The sequence below is a fragment of the Callorhinus ursinus genome, unplaced genomic scaffold (genome assembly GCF_003265705.2).
Source record: "Callorhinus ursinus isolate GAN/ISIS: 27379988/994484 unplaced genomic scaffold, GSC_fseal_2.0 scaffold18, whole genome shotgun sequence".
NCBI lineage: Eukaryota > Metazoa > Chordata > Mammalia > Carnivora > Otariidae > Callorhinus > Callorhinus ursinus.
Genome location: NW_027397080.1, coordinates 15,237,547 through 15,258,564, shown reverse-complemented (window position 1 = coordinate 15,258,564; position 21,018 = coordinate 15,237,547). Strand labels below are relative to the sequence as shown.

General features: G+C 37.3%; 1 protein-coding gene across 17 annotated transcripts in view; it reads left to right on the top strand.

Moving 5' to 3' along the window:
* Nucleotides 1-21,018, top strand: part of EPB41 (erythrocyte membrane protein band 4.1) — a 203,040-nt gene that overhangs the window by 139,555 nt on the left and 42,467 nt on the right. For 8 of the 17 annotated variants that reach the window (XM_073903077.1, XM_073903069.1, XM_073903072.1 and 5 more), the window contains 4 exons: nt 2,275-2,447; nt 13,743-13,912; nt 17,510-17,566; nt 18,716-18,778. In XM_073903077.1, coding sequence (XP_073759178.1) covers nt 2,275-2,447; nt 13,743-13,912; nt 17,510-17,566; nt 18,716-18,778 — 463 coding nt within the window. The remainder of the gene's footprint in view (nt 1-2,274; nt 2,448-13,742; nt 13,913-17,509; nt 17,567-18,715; nt 18,779-21,018) is intronic. The other 9 variants (XM_073903074.1, XM_073903068.1, XM_025856032.2 and 6 more) reach the window with 5 other exon arrangements.

The window sequence follows — 21,018 nt, the reverse complement described above, 5'->3', positions numbered from 1 at the left end:
AAATCAGTCTGTGAGGGGGAAATACTCTGACTTACCTCCACATGGAATTTCTTAAAGCATTGCTTCCCTACTTTCTGTGGGGCTGTTAGATTAGAAGGTGAAAGGTAGGAAGGTGATGGCTCTAATCAACCCCCGAAAAGAGGCACAGAGAGCCATCTTTAAAGCCCAATTGTATCAGATAATCAGAAAATAGGAGGAAGTTTCATCTGCTCTGCTTTTCAAGAGGCCACATCATTAACCCCTTGTATTCATTTACCAAACATTTTTTTAGTGTAGTAGGCATTGAGAATATACCACAGGATAGTTCTAGTCCCTGTCCTGAGGGAATAATCAATCTAGCAGAGAAGACAGACTTTAGACAAGTAATCACTGGCACTGAAAGGAGAACCAGCTAGTTGCTGTCAGCTTGCTTTTTAAAGAAAATTTTCTTTATTATTGTAAATTGCATACGTGGTCATAATAAAGAAAGTAGTATAATGAACTACCCTGTACCTACACCCACCTTCAATATTATCACCCCAAGGCCAATCTTGTTTCGTCTATATCCTTACCCATTCCTTCCCACTCCTTCCCAGAGTATTTTGAAGCAAATCCCAGATCTCATGCCATGTCATTTGTAAATAAACTTGGCTCTTTATGAATGGCTCTCAAGAGAGATGACCATAATATCTTTTTTTTATAATATCTTTTATTTCTATTTGTGTTTTCATATCACACTTAGCACGATAGCACAGTAGACAGGAAGAAAACTCAGGGAAAAGAACACTTTAATTCTCATTTCAGGGCACCTGGGTGGCTCAGTCGGTTGAGTGACTGCATTTGGCTCAGGTCATGATCCCAGGGTCCTGGGATTCAGTCCCATATCGGGCTCCCTGCTCCGCGGGGAGCCTGCTTTTCCCTCTCCCTCTGCTTGCCGCTCCCCCTGCTTGTGCTCTCTCTCTCTCTGACAAATAAATAAATCTTTAAAAAAAATTATCATTTGAGAATAAACATGAAGGTATACTTCATAACCAGTTAAGGAATCTTAATTTTTGGCATTGATATATTTCTTTATGTTTTTATCATCCTCATTTTTAAAATCAAACCAAGAAAATAGAGTTTTTAAAAAGGGTAAGGGTGGGGTGCCTGGGTGGCTCAGTCAGTTGAGCATCCAACTCTTGGTTTGGGCTCAGGTCATGATCTCATGGGTTGTGGGATCGAGTCCTATGGCAGGCTCCACACGCAGCAGGGGTCTTCTTGAGATTCTCTTCCTCTGCCCCTCCTTCTGCTTATGTGTGCTTGCACACTCTCTCTCTCAAATAAATAAATCAATAAACCTTTAAAAAAACTAAAAGGGTATAGGTGAGAAAGAGTTTTTTGAATGTTTAATATGTATGGTATAGATTTCAACTACATCCTAAAGTATTTACTTGTAGGACAGCATGTTTGAATCTGTTTTATCAAAATAAGAGAATATATTAATATGTGATGCTTCATCACACAAAAGAAAGTAAATATTTACTGAATTAAAATAAACTATCCCAAAGGGAAAAAGTACTCTCTTTTTGGTAGTGTTTGATGTAGCAATTGATGTATTTATTCAGCAAACATTTACTGAGTGGCAAATTCATGCCAGGCACTATGCCAGGAGTGAAAATACAAAGGTAAATAAATCATAGTCTTTATCCTTTACCCAGAGAGAGCCCACAGCCTTGTAGTGGAGACCAGCACATAGATGGTCTCAGGTCAGTGCAGTAAATGCCGTGGCAAAAGAGATTACAGGGTATAGCACAGAGAGAAGATGGGGTTCCTAACTGCGATAAATATACCAAATAACCTATTAAATAGGTTAACAGGCACTAATTGAATTTGGAGTGCATTTGACAAAATTATTTTAATAGAGTGGGAAAAGTGCTCTGGGCTTGGACCCTGTTATTGCCCAATCTCGGCTATGTGATCTTAAAGCAGTACCTTCTTTTTGGAAGTTCAGTTTCTTGTATCTGTAAAATGATGAAAATATTACATGGATGTAATGAAAATATTACAGTGCTATAAAAGCATTTTGAAAACCATAAGGCCCTATCTATAGGGATATATTATAATATTATTAATATAGGCCACAATTAAATTATACATGTTGCTTTGAGAAATGATGTAGAATTAAAATAATGATTGTTTGATTGGAACTCTGTCTTAGTAACTATAAGGAAATGAGATTAATTCATGATTTTTGTCTTTACTCTCCCAGTCTCATTAGAGTGAGATAATACATATAATTTTGTTTTTCCACCCTAGACTGACATCTACAGACACCCTTCCTAAAAGCAAATTTCTTGCACTGGGATCCAAATTTAGATACAGTGGCCGGACTCAGGCGCAGACCAGGCAAGCTAGTGCCCTGATTGACAGGCCTGCCCCGCACTTCGAGCGTACAGCAAGCAAACGGGCATCCCGGAGCCTTGATGGAGGTTTGTATTGAATATTAATGATTTCTTGTGATCCTAACTCATTAGGGAAAGATAAAAGAAGTTCACTTGTCTATAAGGGAGCCAAATTAAAGGAAATCAGTGGTAAATGAAATGGATCTTACTAATTGTTTCAGTGGAATCATCTTAAGAAAAGTAGAGCTGAGGTTCTGAGATCAAGGTTCTGCTGCCAGGTAGTAGTAGATGAACACCACTAGAATCAATTCAAGTGCAGAATCTCTACCACAGCGTGAAAACCTAATGTCATATACCGAACTAAAACCTACTCTTTAATGTTTTTAAAGAGTAGTTTTTTCAAGTAGGAAAGAGGAAAAGGGTCTGGCTCACTAGAGCATTCATTTAAAAAGTTTAGGTTATTTGCCCTGTGGCAATTAGAGACAGAAAAAGCAGTGGTGTTATTGGAGTCTCTAAATTTTGTTTAAATAAAATAGGGAGGAAATAGATAATTTTCATGATTGTGTATACTAACAGAAGATCTTTCTGAATTTTTCCTAGTCTCAAGGATTTGAGAGTATTCCTGAAATGAAGTAATAAAGCCATACTCAGTTCTTTATGCCACTTAAACAACAAAGGTGGCTAATAAATAAAATTTCAGAAGGCAGTAACCAAAATATAGAGTATTGTTGATTATATTTATTAGGGAGTCATCAGGGCCCAGCTCTATGCTATCTACTGTAAAAGGAAACTGCATGTTACAGAAGTTAAAGGTTTGGTTTCTACCCTCAGATAGACCTGGGTCCAGCTCAACTCCTGCATTTATGATCTGTCTTCTTGGGCAAGTTACTTAATCTCTGTGCCTTGGTTTTCTCATTTATAAAATGGGCATGGTGATAATATAATAATACCTCAAAGAGTTTTCGTGAGGAATAAATCAGATGATGTATATATGGTGCTTAGCATAATGGCTTAATAAGTGATCCCAAAATAGTAGTTATTATTAAGATATTGTTAATTATTCTGGCCACAGCATTATTATTTTGTTTTGTATCATCCAGAATTATGCTACCATATTTTGGTTTGTTGCATTATGGGAGCATGTATCAGAGCTACCTCGCTCAGTTTAAGAGGAATCCAGAATGAGTCAGCCACACTTGGAAAAGAGATTACCCAAGGAGTAGAACTTTTGTGCTTCCATTTTGCAAGTCATGCTTCTGTCTTTCTGATGTTTCTCTCCTGTCCTGAGTTTGAAGGGGATGCTTTAATAGTAAGAGTACAAGGCAGATTACAGGCTTTGTCTTATTCAATCATCATGAAGACACTAGGAATTTGGCTCAAAGATTAAGTAAGTTTTGTTAAGATATGATAGCTGATAAGTGGATTGGAGTACAGGTTGGTTTAACTCCAAAACCCATGTTCTTTCCGATACTTACTCACTTATTCTTTTGTTCAACAACTTACTTTACCTTCCTACATGTCAAATTTTGTTCTAGTCACTGGAGAGACAGCTGTGAACATACAAACGTGGTTTCTGCCCTTGCAGGGCTTACATTCTATGGGTAAACAGATAAAAAACAAAACAGTTTCAGATAGTAATAAGTACTATGAAGAAAATAAAACAGTGATGGGTAAAGAGTGTCTGGGGATGGGGGAGACCAGGGAACTGTTTGAGATTGAGTGGTCTATATCTAAATTTAGAAGGTCCCTCCGAGGAGCTTTGTTTGAACTGAGGCCTGAATTATGAGAAGGAGTTAGCCATCCCAACATCCGCAGAAGAACATTCTCAAAGGGGGAGTAGCAGGTACAATGACCTGGAGGTAGGAATGAGCTTGGCATGGGTCTAGATCAGTGCCATCCCAGAAAACCTTGTGTTCTGATGGAAATCTATTTGGTGATGTCCAATTTGGTAGCCTGTGGCCACATGTGGTCAATTATGAACATGAAATGTGGCTATGTAACTAAGGAACTGAATTTTAATTCAGTTTAAATTTAAATAGCCATGTGTGGCTGGTAGCTCCCATGTTGGGTAGCGTAGATCTAGATCCTAGTGAATAGGGGAAAGGAGTAAAATAAATAAATAAATAGAATAAATGAGGTCAGAGAAGTGGGAGGGGCCAGATTGTGTAAGGCCTTGCAGGCCATCTAAAGAATTTAGATTTTTATTTTGGTTGCAGTGGAAAGTGGTTAGAGGGAGTGATATGATCTGATTTCCATTTTTAAAAGACCACTCTGACTGCTGGGTGAATGTACCACTGAAGGGGGAGTAAAGCAGAAGCATGGTGAAGTCTGTTGCAGGATCTGGGTGCGAGGTGATGACAGCTGGGACTTGGGTATTGGCAATGAAGACAGGGGAAACTAGTCAGAAATACCTTTTGGGGACGCCTACGTGCGTTAAGTGTCTGCCTTTAGCTCAGGTCATGATCCCAGGGTCCTGGGATCGAGTCCCGCATTGAGCTCCTTGCTCAGCAGGGAGCCTGCTTCTCCCTCTCCCTCTGCCTGCTCTGCCTGCCACCGCCCCCCCCCGCCACTTGTGTGCGTGTGCTCTCTCTGCCAAATAAATAAATAAATAAAATCTTAAAAAAAAAAGACATTTTGGAGGTAGGCCTGACAGAATTACTGATAAATTAAGTGTTGGAGATGGTGTGGAAAAGAAAATCAGGGTTTATTCCTAGGCTTGATCATTTAGTCCGATGGGAAAGTCTGAGAGAGAGGCACAGTTGGGGGTATGGAAAATCAAGACTTCTGTTTTGGACAAGGTAAATTTTAGATATGATCACTCAATCCTCGTGTCTGCCATATTTATATAATATGATCAGGCATCTCCTTCCTTGTCCAGTAAAGCATCCTACTTTCAGTTTACCTTGGGTTTGGGGAGCTATTATTTTTATTGTTTTTATCCACAATTTTCAGTGAGAAACTGAGGTTGGAAAGTTTAAGTGACTTATTCAATATCTCTCACAGATAGTAAGTTGCAAAGCTAGACCTATGTTTGTCTGATACCATATCCCATGGCTTTTTCCACTAAATAGAAATTCTTCATTATTTAGATACTATGCCTGATGTGTCCTTTCTAATAGCAAAGATAACCAAAGATTCAAGTGTTAATGAGCTTTGGTATCTTAAACAAATTGGAAAACTTTACTTACAGAGACTTATATTACTTTTAGAAATTATATCCCGACTGTCTTTTTCTAGTTGTAGAAATGTCACAATTCAAGACATTTAAAAATCTTGTTGTCCTATTGACCAATATTAGCTAGTTCTTATTAAATTATACTCTATGCCCCTGGGCGGGGGGGAAGTCTTCAAAAATTTGTCTTCAGGGTGCCTGGGTGGCTCAGTCGTTAAGCGTCTGCCTTCGGCTCAGGTCATGATCCCAGGGTCCTGGGATCGAGTCCCACATCGGGCTCCCTGCTCGGCGGGAAGCCTGCTTCTGCCTCTCCCACTCTCCCTGCTTGTGTTCCCTCTCTCGCTGTCTCTCTCTCTCTGTTAAAAAATAAATAAATAAAATCTTAATAAGCTAACATCTTTAAAAAAAAATTTGTCTTCAAAATGCTGTGGTAATTGTTGAGATTCTAAAACAAAAGCATGTAAGACATTCTAAGAAAAGATAGCTTTGGTGGCTTTACCATTAGTATCACAGAGTTTGGGGACTTCAAAATAAATTTTGGAAATCATTTATTCCAGCCACCTCATTTTATAGAAGTGAAACCTAAAGCCTAAAAAAAGTTTGTCCAGGGTTAACATAGTCTGTCAGTATAAATTTAGGTTAGAATCCTGTATGTTGGGGCACCTGGGTGGCTCAGTCAGTTAACCATCTGCCTTGGGCTCAGGTCATGATCCTGGGGTCCTGGGATAGAGCCCCGCTTTGGGCTCCCTGCTCAGTGGGAAGTCTGCTTCTCCCTCTCCCTTTGCCGCCCCCCCCCCCGCTCGTATGTGCATGCTCTTCCCCCCCATCAAAATAAATAAAATAAAATCTTAAAAAAATAAAAAAGAATCCTGTACGTTTTCTGGTACCTAGATCAGTCCCTTTTTACCTTCATATATTCCAGGTTGCCCTCTTCCTATCTTTACATTCTGAGGATTTTTTTTAAAAGATGCATGATCTTTACTGGTCTTCATAATTACCATAATTCTTGTTACACTGTAAGTGCTTAATAAATAAATGTTGAAAATAAGATTATATTTTTCCTGTCAGCTGAATGTGAGCAGGATCTTATGTTCCACTTGCCATTGGATGTTTTAAGTGCATTAGAATATCCTATTTCAGCTGTTGTCCCTCTCTTTAATTTCTTCTACGTGGGAGAAAAGTACTTCTTTTTTGTTGCTTAATTTTTCAAACCTTCATTCAAATCCTGATGACTAATGAAGTTGAGTACCTTTTCATAGTTTGTAGGTCATTTGTGTATCATCGTTTCTGAAGTGCCTGTTCCAAACTTTTGCTCATATTTTTATTGTGTTGTCTGTCTTACTAGTTTGTAGTTCTTTTTTTTTTTTTTTTTTTTTTTTTTTAAAGATTTTATTTATTTGACAGAGAGAGACGCAGCGAGAGACGGAATACAAGCAGGGGGAGTGGGAGGGGGAGAAGCAGGCCTCCCGCGGAGCAGGGAGCCTGATGCGGGGCTTGATCCCAGGACCCTGGGATCATGACCTGAGCCGAAGGCAGACGCTCAACGACTGAGCCACCCAGGTGCCCCTGTAGGAGTTCTTTTTAAAAAATTTTTTTTAATTCAGTTAATTAACATATAATGTATTATTGGTTTCAGAGGTACAGGTCTGTGATCCATCAGTCTTATATAATATGCAGTGCTGTAGGAGTTCTTTATACTTGTCTCACTCTCAATCTCAGGGACAAACCGTCAGTATTTCATAACTAAGTGTGATGTTTATTCTAGGTTTTGTTAGCTACCTTTTATCAGTTAAGGAAGTTTTCTCTTATTCCTAGTTTCCTAAGTTTTTATCATAAATGAATGGTGACTTATCAAGTGCTTTTTAATTCATTGATACATAGTTGACTTTTGAACAACATGGTTTTCTACTGTATGGGTACATTTATAGGCAGATGATTTTTGGTAAATACAACATAATACTATCAGTGTATTTTCTCTTCCTTATGATTATCTTAATATTTTCTTTTCTCTAGTTTATTGTAAGAATATAGTATATAGGGGCGCCTGGGTGGCTCAGTCGTTAAGCATCTGCCTTCAGCTCAGGTCATGATCCCAGGGTCCTGGGATCGAGCCCCGCATCGGGCTCACTGCTCTGCGGGAAGCCTGCTTCTCCCTCTCCCACTCCCCCTGCTTGTGTTCCCTCTCTCGCTGTGTCTCTCTCTGTCAAATAAATTAAATCTTTTAAAAAAAAAAGAGTATAGTATATAATATACCTAACATACAAAATACGTGTTAATTGATGGTTTGTGTTTTTAGGAAGGCTTCCAACCAACAATAGGCTATAAGGAGTTAAGTTTTTGGGGAGTCAGAAGTTATATACAGATTTTCAACTGTGCAAGGGAGTTGGCACCCCTAAGCCCACTGCTGTTCAAGGGTCAGCTATAATAATATGATTTTTCTCCCTTTTTATATTATGCGGTGGATTACATTGATTGACCTTCGTTCCTTAAACCAACTTTGCATCCTCGGAGTAAACACAATTTGATTATAATGCTTTTCTTATGTATTATTTTAGAGTTTTTGGCAACTATTTTCTTTCTTTCTTTTTTTTTAAGATTTTATTTTTTTTTTAATTTTTTGACAGAGAGAAACACAGCGAGAGAGGGAACACAAGCAGGGGGAGTGGGAGAGGGAGAAACAGGCTTCCCGCGGAGCAGGGAGCCCGATATGGGGCTCAATCCCAGGACCCTGGGATCATGACCTGAGCCGAAGGCAGATGCTTAACGACTGAGCCGCCCAGGCGCCCCCAACTATTTTCATAAGACAGATAGGCCTGTTATTTTCCTTTCTTGTAATGTTGTCAGGTTTTAATTATCAAGTGTATGCTGGGCTCATAAAATAAATTGAGGAGGATTCCCTCTTTTTCTGTTTTCTGGAAGAGTTTGTGTTAAGATTGGTGTTATTTCTTCCTCAGTGTGTGGAAGAATTCACCGATAAAGTCGTCTGGTCCTAGGGATCTCATTGTGGGGGAGTTCCTTACTTTCAGATTCAATGTCTTTATTAGATAAAGGACTATTAAGATGTTCTAGTTTTTGTTTCAGTTTTGGTAATTGTGCTTTTCCAGGAAATGTCTATTCCATCTAAAATTTTTAAAAAGATTTATCTATTTTATTTTATTTTTTTTAAAGATTTTTATTTATTTATTTGAGAGAGAGAGAATGAGAGAGAGCACGAGAGGAAAGAGGGTCAGAGGGAGCAGCAGACTCCCTGCCAAGCAGGGAGCCCGATGTGGGACTCGATCCCGGGACTCCAGGATCATGACCTAGCCGAAGGCAGTCGCTTAACCAACTGAGCCACCCAGGCGCCCTTTATCTATTTTAGAGAGAGAGAGCAGGGGGAGGGGCAGAGGGAGAAGGAGAGAACCCTAAGTAGACTCCATGCCAAGTGCAGAGCTGACCCTGGGCTTGATCTCACAACCCAAGCCGAAACCAAGAGTCAGACGCTTAACGAGCTGCACCACCAATGTGCCCCTCCATCTAAATTTTTAAATTTATTCACGTAACATTGGGTATCTTTTTAATATCTCTAGGAACTATAGCAATGCCCCCTTTTGTGTTCCTGATATTGGTAAGCTGTGCTTCTTTTTTTCTTGAATAGTCTTGCTACAGATCTGTTAATTTTATTAATATCTTCAAAGAGCCAACTTTTGAGGGTTTTTTTGTTTTGTTTTCTCATATTGTATATATTTTAATTCATGCCAGCTAATATCTTCATTATTTTCTTTCTACTTTTACTGAACTACTGTTTTTCATTTCTTGAAATGGATACCCACTGCTGTTCATTATTTCTTATACAACCTAATCTTAGAATTTAAGTGACTTGCCTAAGGTCACATAGCAACAAAACTAGAAGTAGAGTCTAGGACTGTTCTCTCAGACCCATGTTTTTTACTCTTCACCATGATGACTTTTTTTTTCCTAGAAGAGGAAGAATAAAAAATATTAATATTCGTTGAGCACTTTGTATGTTCAGGCACTGTTCTAAGTATTTTACATGTGGTACTATCTTTTAAGTCTCTGAATTACAAATAAACTGAATAGGACAATATTTTTTAGTGTTGTTTCCAAATATCTTCTTTCTCTGTGTGCTGTCTTCTCAGTACAAGAATTAGAAACAGGTCTATGGAAACTGTTTTCCCTCCTTTTCCTAGATCCTTCTCTATTCATCTTAAGAAAGAGACTTTTCCCTGTTAGGCCCTCCTCTTTATATATATATATTTATATAAATATATAAAATATAAGCCTCTAAGCTAGAGATGGTGTATTAGGGAAACTTTTACAAGAATTGTTTTATAAAGGCCCTCACTTTAATGATACAAATGAACACTCCCTTTTGTGTTCTATCTGCTGCTCAGAGCATCTGCTTCACCAGCTGAGACGCTAAAACTGGTTCTTCAGATCCCAGTTTATACGTTGGAGTGGTTAAGTCACAAGGATAGCTAATAATGATGACAAAGATTTTTCAGCTTACATTTTTGTTGCACTTTTTGCTTTTCAAACCATTTCTGTATATTCCTATTTAGTACCAACAACCTAATGAACAAGAAGCATTTAGGAATTCTTGGTTTAATCATGAGGAAACTGGGGCACAAAAAAATTATATAACTTTTTAGGGTCACACAACTAGACAGTTCATCCGCTTGGTGAATAGTGGTTGCAGTGATTCTTGCCAGGGGAATACACCCATATCATCTTTGGAGCTTTAAAACAAAACAAGTACCCAAGCTTCACTTTTAGATACCTCATCTGTCTGTGGTGGACCTGAGCATCAGCTGGGTTTTTTTTGTGTTTTTGTTTTTCAAGAGCTGTAGTTGATTCGAGTGGGCCCTCTGATAATGGAACCACTGATCCACTACATACCTCTTGTGCCCATACCACACTAGCAGAGATTGTGCTAGTAAGTTACAGGGCTAGACCTAAAATTTAAGTCTCCTTTTACTCAGTATGATGGTTTTGAGTTTTACTCTTCACTGCTCTAATATATAACTGTCTTAAAGTTTCTTTTATTTTTAGACAAGAGCAATATAATACTGAATTAATGGGTCCATAAGATTATCACAGCACTCTTCTTTGTCTAGACATTCAGAATTGGGAAATAATTGAATTTTTAAAGTTTAAGCATTCTCTATGTGCACCTAAATCTTGTAATAGCTAACAAATAAATTCACAAAACTGAAGAGCCCAAACATCTTAAAAAGCAATTACTACCCCCAAAAAATATACAGAAAAGCATTGAATTATACAATGAAAATGGGAGAATAATATGGTATGTGAATTATATCTCAATAAAGATGTTTAAAAACAACAACACTAATACGATTTTCTGCTGTGATCCATACTTTGTAGTCTTCTTACTGAGAAAAGGAAAGAAATTTCTTTCTCTCTAGGGCTCCCAGGTGAAATCTTTCACTTGAATTGCCTATCAGTGTGTGCATAATTAATTTTTTTCCCAGCATACTATTGAAATTTAACCCATAACAAAAAAACACAAAGACTTAGAGGTATGACATTAAAAGTTATTAATATTTCAGGTTTATAAAATATTTTTATATCCATTAAGTATGCCTTCCTTAACTATTCTATAGAGTTAATACCTTCTATATTTTACAAATGGTGAAACTTTATGCCTCTCTTTCTAACTGCCAGTTTCCAGAGTTATACCTACTTTTCCACAGACAGTACAGATTGCCAGGGCTAGGAATACCGAAGACATAAATCATTTGGCTCTGCAGTATTAGTATTGGATTAAAACCAAATGCAAGTGGCAAAATAACACATGGTGAAAGCATGGGCTATGTTTCTATGATACCAGGCAGAGTTGAATTAATTCTTTGAGAGGAGGTGTGAATACACATGTATAATGATAGTTTAACACAACTGTGAGCAAAATATTTTGTCACATTCTCCTGTGTTGTTAGATTTGGTCTGCCATCTGCCATTCTTGCATTGAGTAGCTTAGAGCACCCATGAGTAGCAAGGACTTGCAACAGGCCACAGAATTTTCACTGGAAGGTAGATGATTCCTGTGTTTCTCCTGTTTTTCCTGTGTATCCTTTGAGGAATGATTTCTTTCATTGGAGATCATTACTGGGTAACAAGCATTTTTTTCTTGGAGTTGTATGTACGAAGTAGTTGTGAATTCTAATTTTTTATCTGTTCTGATTCATGGAATTCCTTTGTTTTAGCTAATATTTACTACTTATAAATCTAAATTTATCAAGATAAATTAAATTTAGAATTGCCTCAGTGGTTCGGTCAGTTAAGCGTCAGACTCTTGATTTCAGTTTAGGTCATGATCTCAGGGTTGTGAGATGGAGCGTGGCTTCGGGCTGGGCATGGCGCCTGCTTAAGCTTCTCTCTCTCTCCCTCTGCTCCTCCCCCCACTCGGGCACGTTCTCTTTAAAAAAAAAATAAAGAAAGAAAGAATAAATAAAATCTTTTTAAAAAATTCAGTATATTCAGTTTAAGAAGGCAGGAAAGCATACAATAAAAGTTATAAGGATTTCCATGCAAAATAATTAAAGTTTAAAAGTCTCAGTACATGAAAGGATAATGATCTGTCATCAGAAATATTAAATCACATGGAGGGGCACGTGGGTGACTCAGTTGGTTAAGCATCCAACTAGATCTCATCTCAGGTCTTGATCCTCAGGGTCGTGAGTTCAAGCCCTGAGTTGGGCTCCATGCTGGGTGTGGATCCTACTTAAAAATAAATAAACAAGGGCGCCTGGGTGGCTCAGTTGGTTAAGCAACTGCCTTCAGCTCAGGTCATGATCCTGGAGTCCTGGGATCGAGTCCCACATCGGGCTCCTCTGCTTCTCCCTCTGACCCTCTTCCCTCTCGTGCTCTCTATCTCTCATTCTCTCTCTCTCTCAAATAAATAAATAAAATCTTTAAATAAATAAATAAATAAATAAATAAACAAACAAACAAATCATGTGGAGACATACTGCATTCCCAGACACTGGCAGATAAGTGAGGTTACTATAAAGTATGTATATGTGAATTATTAACTCTGAAAAGATCAAGCTTTTGTCATAAGCCTATATTGCATGTTGTCTCTAGAACAGTCTATATACAGCCTTTTCCCTAAGTCAAGATTTCTTAATCTCAGCTACCTTGGCCAATACCCCCTCCTGCTTCTCTCCCCTGTTGTGGCAATCAAAAATGTCTCCAGACATTCCCAAATATTGTCTGAGGGACAAAATCACTCCTGGTTGAGAACCACTGCCCTAGATATGTTAGAGAAGAGGGACTGAATACAAATTATAAGGTTCTGAGAGAAGGTAGGAGAGAACTCAAAGAAGTTTTTTTTTTAAAGGACTAAAGGCCAAAGGTTTTGAATTCATATTATTTTAATCAAATGACTTATTAAAAGGGCAAGTATCTGGTTCAAAGATTTGCCTTTAAGCATCAAAAAGTGTGCATATCTTACAAGATCGGTTTATCAAGTTATTTTGTAATCATTCCAAGCAGGCTTCATGGAAGAAATCAGACTTGATTCTTTTTTCCTAGAACATATTTTTTAGGTTCCTAAAATCACCTATATATAAATGGATCTGTGTGTCAATATGGCTTCATGAAAGAAGTCAGACTTAATTAACCTCTTTTTTTTCTCCATAGACTACATTGCAGGTTCTTAAAACTAACAGAGTACAAAGTTAAACAATCTTGCTAACTTTTTAATAAAAAGAGTTTTTAATTTCTTTTCTTATTTTGATCCCCTCTGCCCCCTTATGGAACATGATAACATAGTTTAGCTTTTCTGTTTTAGCTTTTTTTTTTTTTTAAGATTTTATTTATTTATTTGAGAGAGAGAATGAGAGAGAGAGAGAGAGAGAGAGAGTGTACAAGAGAGGGGGGAAGGTCAGAGGGAGAAGCAAACTCCCTGCTGAGCAGGGAGCCCAATGCGGGACTCGATCCCGGGACTCCAGGATCATGACCTGAGCCGAAGGCAGTCGCTCAACAAACTGAGCCACCCAGGCGCCCCTGTTTTAGCTTTTTTAATGCCATCAGTTACCTGGCAGAACACTAATGATTTATTCTTTACTTTCTGTATGATAGCCCGCTGGATACTGTGTCCTGGATTCACAATTATTTTACCTGGTGACTCTGAAGTAGTATTGTGACTCTGGCCTTCACTTACCTTTCTTTTTCCCTTTCTCATGTAGCAGCAGCTGTTGATTCAGACCGAAGTCCCCGGCCCACCTCTGCACCAGCCATTGCTCAGAGTCAGGACACAGAGGTTTCTAAAGCACAGAAGGAAACAGTGAAGGTTGAAGAGCAAAAGGAAGAAGTGCCGCCTGAGCAAGCTGAGCCAGAGCCCACAGAAGCGTGGAAGGTATGCCGTAAGTCCAAATATCTGGCTAGTTCACTTTCCGATTTTTTAAAAAATTTTTTATTCAAATTCAGTTAACACTTTCTGATTTAGACATGTTAACTCCTTGGCCAGGAGGGTTTTCAAAGCATTGATTCTTGTAGAATTCTAACAAAGTTATTTCTTCTTTACTCTTTCTAAAAGAAAGTATTCCCCATGAACCTGTAAAGTATTTTCATAGAATTATATCCTGAAGACTAAGCCATCTGAGTTTTCAGGTGACCTACCTACACTGTTATCTAACTTATATCTAAAAAAAAGAGTTTTTAACACTGTGATCATCTGCTTTTAAAAATAATGTTTATTCAACCAGAAGGAATCTCCACATTCCTTTTTAAGAGTAAGCTCTGCTAATAGAATTAAAATGTAATTTGATTTCCTAAGATGAGTATATGTGCAACATACCTAGAGAATATCCCAGTTAGTATTACATAAGGCACATCCATGTGGTTGTTCAAATCAAATTGTTTACAAAAAGACGAAGATCCTTATGTAGGGGCGATTATGCCACTGAGTTGCTTACAGTTCTGAGTTGACCCACAGTCACTGACCTTGTTGAAAAATCACCAATTAGTAGATTTCCCAGGATTAACCGTAACTGGACTGATCTTTTATGTGTTGATAAGCTTTTGAAACACATTTAAGCAGTGATGGAGTTGAGATGTTCAGGTTTAATGACATAAATACAAGTATCACTGTTGACAACAGGAATTAATAGAGGCAGTTTTTAAAAGAAAAAGTACATTTTTATATATCTGTTAAGAAATTTAAAACAAAAAAACATTTTTTTTAAACCATGTAAGACCTTAGTAAGTGCTCTCATCTTGGCAGATGGATTAATCCTGTTCTTTTGGACCTGGTTCAATATCTAGTTAATATCTGTAGAGCAGTGGCCAATTTGGCTTTGTTTTGACTGTATTTAAAAAAAAAATCAAAACTATTGAACATGACATGCCGTTTTTACTGTCCTTTGAGACCAACTTGAGTCCAAAGAGAGAAAAAAATTGAGCAAATGGTGGATATTTGTATTTTTTTTTAACCTAGCCAGATGTGTATGATACTGACCATCAGGTTCAGTATCAACAGTGCCTTTTTAAGGTTAGACTACCTTAGTTTTTTGCTTTTTTGTGTTTTTTTTTTTAAAGATTTTATTTATTTGACAGAGAGAGACATAGCGAGAGAGGGAACACAAGCAGGGGAATGGGAGAGGGAGAAACAGGCTTCCCCGCGGAGCAGGGAGCCCGATGTGAGGCTGGATCCCAGGACCCTGGGATCACGAACTGAGCCGAAGGCAGATGCTTAACGACTGAGCCACCCAGGCGCCCCTAGACTACCTTAGTTTTTAATGTTAGAATATCTCATTTGGCACTTTTGACTATCCCTCCATTTGTTGTACTAAATGGGAAGTGTTGGATTACTGGAGTTGGCAAAGGAATCTTTTTGAGTGGCTAAGATTCCTTTGGTGTCCTGCTAACATACTTGTTCTTTTTTTTAAAGATTTTATTTATTTATTTGAGAGAGAGAGAGCAAACATGACTGAGGGGCAGAGGGAGAGGGAGAAGCAGGCTCCCTGTTGAGCAGGGAGCCCAATGTGGGGCTCAATCCCAGGACCCTGGGATCATGACCTGAGCCCGAAGGCAGATGCTTACCCAACTGAGCCACCCAGGTGCCCCGATACTTGTTCTTTAGCCTATAGGTCAGACAGAGGTATCTTCAAGAATAGGTTCCCATTGCTCTTGGGACCTTGACAGAGGGGAGAGATCACTTCCTGGTATATGCTTCCCATTTAAGTGCCAGTAGGTGGTTTTCTTGCTGATTAATTCTGTGTACATATATGTTTTGAGATACTTATGTAGAGATCAGACTGAAAATCACCTCTGATAACCTTCTATTACTATAATAGTAGTGACAGAATGAGTTGATTTTATTTGTAGCAGTAGAAAATAATTATGGAATTTACCTGAAGCCGTAGTTATTATGTAAAGCAATAGTAGTAATAAAATAACCTTGTAACACTATATAAATTTCATTATCTAACATGAATTTGGTGCCAGATAGAGGTAGCTTTTTGCATCTTGAATCATTTGACAAGACCTGTTTTGTGGGTATGGAATAGTACCTCACCCCTATGTTCTCATATAATGTTCTCTGAAGGGGCACAACCACCTTTGCTACTTGGCCTCCACTCTTAGACTGAAGTAGAGTCTCTCAATTTCTTGCTGCTAGAAAAAAGCAGGTCATTATTCATTGAAATAAGTAATTTAAGCTTTACAAAATAATTTAAAACTACCATTTGCTAAACATTCCCAACTCTGTGGATGTATTATCTCCACTTTATCAATAAAAAACTTAGAGAGGGGAAATAACTTGCTAATGACCATATAGCAAATATAATGGGATTCATAATAGAAATGACCCAAATTGTCAGTTATCCTGGTAGTTAAAAGTACTGTAGCTGGATGTGCTTATGATTTATTTGACAGTATCACAAAGTTTGGTGTTATGTTCTCTACATTCTGTCCTAGGGAAAGTAGCACAATGACATTATACTCCAAGGTAATGCTACCAAGTGTGATTAAAAAGAATGTGTCAAAACCACAGATTGGTGGGGTTCTATAAAGAAGTTAATGATAGGAAGTGATTGACTTGATCCTTAATGAAAAGTTTTCTAATTTTGAAATACCTACTGCTTTAGGCATTGCTCACTCTAAAATGCCTCCTTTTAATTGTCTGGGTTTCTTAAATTTATACTTACTCCATTTTGGGTGTATAAAATGACTATTACTAAAGGTATTTCAAAGCTAGGCAGGAGGCCTTAGTTATTCTCTTCCTACTATTAAGGATGAATCTTGTTCATCCACCAAACACATGGGCTCCGTCTCCCTGGAGAGGAGATTACAGAGTGCTGAATGTTGCAGCTGAGCCCTATGTGTGCTTATTTATAAATCAGCCTTGGAAGTAATTGCATGCATCAGTAACAATTTGGATTGAGTTTATTTTGATGTTTTGTTGTCTAATAAACTCAAGGATGAAACTGCCTCCTTAAATATATTGATCAACTAACAATTTTTTTTGTATTTACCTGCTTTGTGTCATATGTGGTTTATTATATGTGTGCTTTAACTGTAAAGATTTTCTTTTTGTCATGTATGTCTTACCTTGATATCTTCATTTGTAAATTTGTTTTTAAATGTTAAAGAACTTCTAGATCATAAAAAAAAGCCAAAACAAAAACACATGCCTTATTTAAGCCCAAATTATTTTTTGTATAAGTACTTTTTTGTTAATTAAGTGTAAAAATGTTTGCTTTATCGATGGAATAATTATCTTAATTTTCTTTTATGATCATGTGGCTGTCCATATTACCTCTTCAGCCTTGAAAATATGATGGCGAACTAACAGATGACCGTTGAGAGTAATGTCCTTTCCTGTCACACCCCCATAAGACTGCATCATGTTGATTACACAACCAGCTTAAAGATGCAGTTTATTTGGAAATAATGCTTCTCATAGAAACCTACTAACCTAAAATGTTTTTACCACTTTATTTCTTAAATATAGGTGGAAAAAACCCACATCGAGGTCACAGTACCCACCTCAAATGGTGACCAAACACAGGTTTGTGCCAACAGACCACTTGTTCCTTTTCTCCTCCCTCCTCAATTTTTTTCTTCTCCCCAACTCCCTTCCCTTAAAAAATATTATAAAGGTTCAAACAAACTTCAATAAGCCAATATTTTATTATTTTTCTTTTTTTTTAATAATGGCAGCTTGCAGAAAAAACTGAAGATCTGATAAGAATGAGGAAGGTCAGCCATTTTTCACTTTCACAAAACTGCATTACCATCACCCATGCTGACTTCTACAGTGTGTTAAAAAGACAGTGATCCATTCTTTTCATTGATTTCTCTCCATCAGAAATTACTTTCAAATCGCAGATATATATTTGCACATATACATATTTGCATACACTCGCATACATATGTATACCAAAGAAATTATAATCCTATACTATTTGTTGAAATTCCCAGGAGGAAAATATCTTTTTAAACACGATGAAATAACTAGTGAAGACCAAACCTACCCTTCATGTTTAAACTTTATAAGAAATATTTCAGTGGCACCATATTTTTGGAATCATGGACAATATTTGATACATACTTACTATGGAAACCATCATAGCAGCAACTCCTGGTTTTGTTAATAACTGTGTGTTTTGCTGCTCTGCACCCATTCTTCCCAACTATAGAGTGGGATGTGTTAGTTCTTACTGAAGAGAATATTGACTAATCATGTATTAAGTGCCTTTAGATCTTTCTTATGAAAAGTATTAGAGATGTACATACTGTGGTATTACTAAGTATAAAATATAGCTCAAAAAGGTAAATAATGTTTTAAAGCATTTCTCCATGCCATGGAACATGGAATTTCAAAGCTTCTTAAAATCACGTATTTTAAGATAACCCTCAAACAGTTCAATTTCAAGAGTGAGCATAAAACAACTTACGTAAGAAGCCAATGAAGCCAGGAGCACTGTCTGTTTAAATAAGGTCATCACTTTCTTCCATCATTCATGAATAGGGTCATCTGTTTTCTAGTGGTAATGTGTTCTGTGTATGTCCTTGTAGTTTTGTGACCATTTCATGTTGGCATATGCTGCGCTGTGGACATTTAATTTTTTTGGTTTGCCAATTTGCAGTTTTTTCCCGCAAGAACAACATTTTAATTTTTTATGCTTTTCTGTTTTTCCCTCTTTCATTTTCACAGAAAAAGAGAGAGAGACTAGATGGTGAAAACATTTATATCAGACATAGCAATTTAATGTTGGAGGTTTGTATGAACTTGAAGCTTATTTTAGTTGGTTGCCTATAACCTTCTGCATTCTTTGCAATCATCCCTTTCTTTATGCTGCCTTTGGTTTTGCATGCCATTGCATGAAAGAATTTTAGGTTTAAAATGCTTTTGCATGTTGGTAAACATGAAGATATGCAACCATCTCTCCTTCTGACTCTTTTTAGTTTCCATCTGTCATACTTACCTAAAAAATATATGATTGGGACTACCCCTGCTTCTCACGGTTCCATTGTTTTACGCACTTGTAGAAAATTCTACATCACTGTCAAAAATTTCTTGAACTTTCCAAGAATATAAACTCCTATATGTCCCAAGCATCAAATTTGTACTGTATTTTTCATCTTCTGAACTGAGAGAGTGTGGAAAAGTAGGAGAAATGATCACAATTCAAAATGGAGTTAAAAATTGGGGAATACCAAAAAATGACAGGACAGTCAGGAAAGAAAAAAGATACAGGAAGGAAAGAAGGGACCTGGTATTTAATCTGTAGTTAATATGATATAAGATAGTTTAATTACAAAAACAGGTCTGTGGCCATAAGATTATTATTTTAAAGATAAGAAAATTGATGTTAGAGAAATTTAATTTGTCTGTGGTCACAAAGCCAGTAAATTGGTAAAGCTAGGATTTGAGTTAGGGTCTATCTATCTTTATTAAACTATACTTTTCCCATTCAGAAATAGCAACATACTGTCTATTATAGGAATTGTGAGGTCATTTTCTCATTACATTCAACAATAATTTGTTTTTTACCAGAGTTATATTAGTATACTTATCTGGTTTGGGGCTCGACACTGGATAGGGAAATATGAAGCTAATTAGAAGGGTAGGGGAACTCTATGAGGAAAAAATAAAGAACATGGAGTTACCTATGTGGAAAACACTGAAGCGACATTAGTTTATAACTCACTAAGACTCTTATATAAAAAAGCTGACCAGATTATCTTAACCATCTGAGCCACCCAGGCGCCCAAAAGTTGACCAGATTATCTTATGATTTTGCTCAAGACAGAGCCAAAAGAAAGGAATATAACTCTGATACTGGGGATTTTAACTTAAATTTGAAGGAAATATAAATATAAATACAGAGGAAGATGAAGTAGGGAGGAGAGGGACAGTAAACAGTTAAAAAATAGCAATGAAATTATTTCAAGTTATTATAGAAGCTATGAAGGAAATAAGCAGTATGCTGTGCTGAGAAAGGAAATCTACTCTGAATAAGATGGATGGAAGTTTTCTCTGGAGAGATAACATATTAGCTGAGACCTGAAAGATGAACATATGAGAAATGTGCTAAATATTATTAAACTGGATATCTGAAGAAACTTTTTAAAATAGAACTCTGGTTTAATGTAATGGCCTCTAATAGTTATTTAACCGTGTCTTATTTTTTGTCAAAACATATATTTTGAGTGCTTCCTATGTATAAGGTACTTTAATAAAAGTAATAAAAATTATGGCCAGCCTTCATTAATCACGTACTGTACGATGGGCACAATATCAAATGCTTTATGTACACTTACCTCATGTAACATGAGGTTTTTTAAGGCTGGACTCTAGGACATCTCAAACTCAGCAACTAGATCTCTGCTTGAGCTCATAACTAAAACTAGACGTGAATGGTTCTGCTTCCGGGATTAGGAAGAATTACAGAGGTCAGTTGATGTACTTGGCAATGTAACATCTCCCAATCCCAAACATGCCTTTTTCTTCACTAGTCCATCTTTAGTGCTTCCTTTTGTTCTTTTTTTTTTTAAGATATTATTTATTTATTTGACAGAGTGAGACACAGCAAGAGAGGGAACACAAGTAGGGGGAGTGGGAGAGGGGAAGCAGGCTTCCCGCTGAGCAGGGAGCCCGATACGGGGCTCGATCCCAGGACCCTGGGATCATGACCCGAGCCGAAGGCAGATGTTCAACGACTGAGCCACCCAAGCGCCCCTTTAGTGCTTCCTTTTAACTGGAACCTGCAGTACCAATCATATATTTGTCATTTGTTCAATGAGGTGTGTTATGGCTTCTGAGACTCACAGAGTCCCTGTGTGTGATGTGTTTTTTTCCCCCAGCATTGCATTGATAGCCACAAGAGGGGATTTCTTAATAAGTGTGTGTTTGAAAATTAAAACTACTAACTACTTTTTGAGAACATTTTATATTTAATGGTTTGGTTTGGCTGCTGCTAAAATTATAAGATGATAAGTATCAAAAAGTATCTA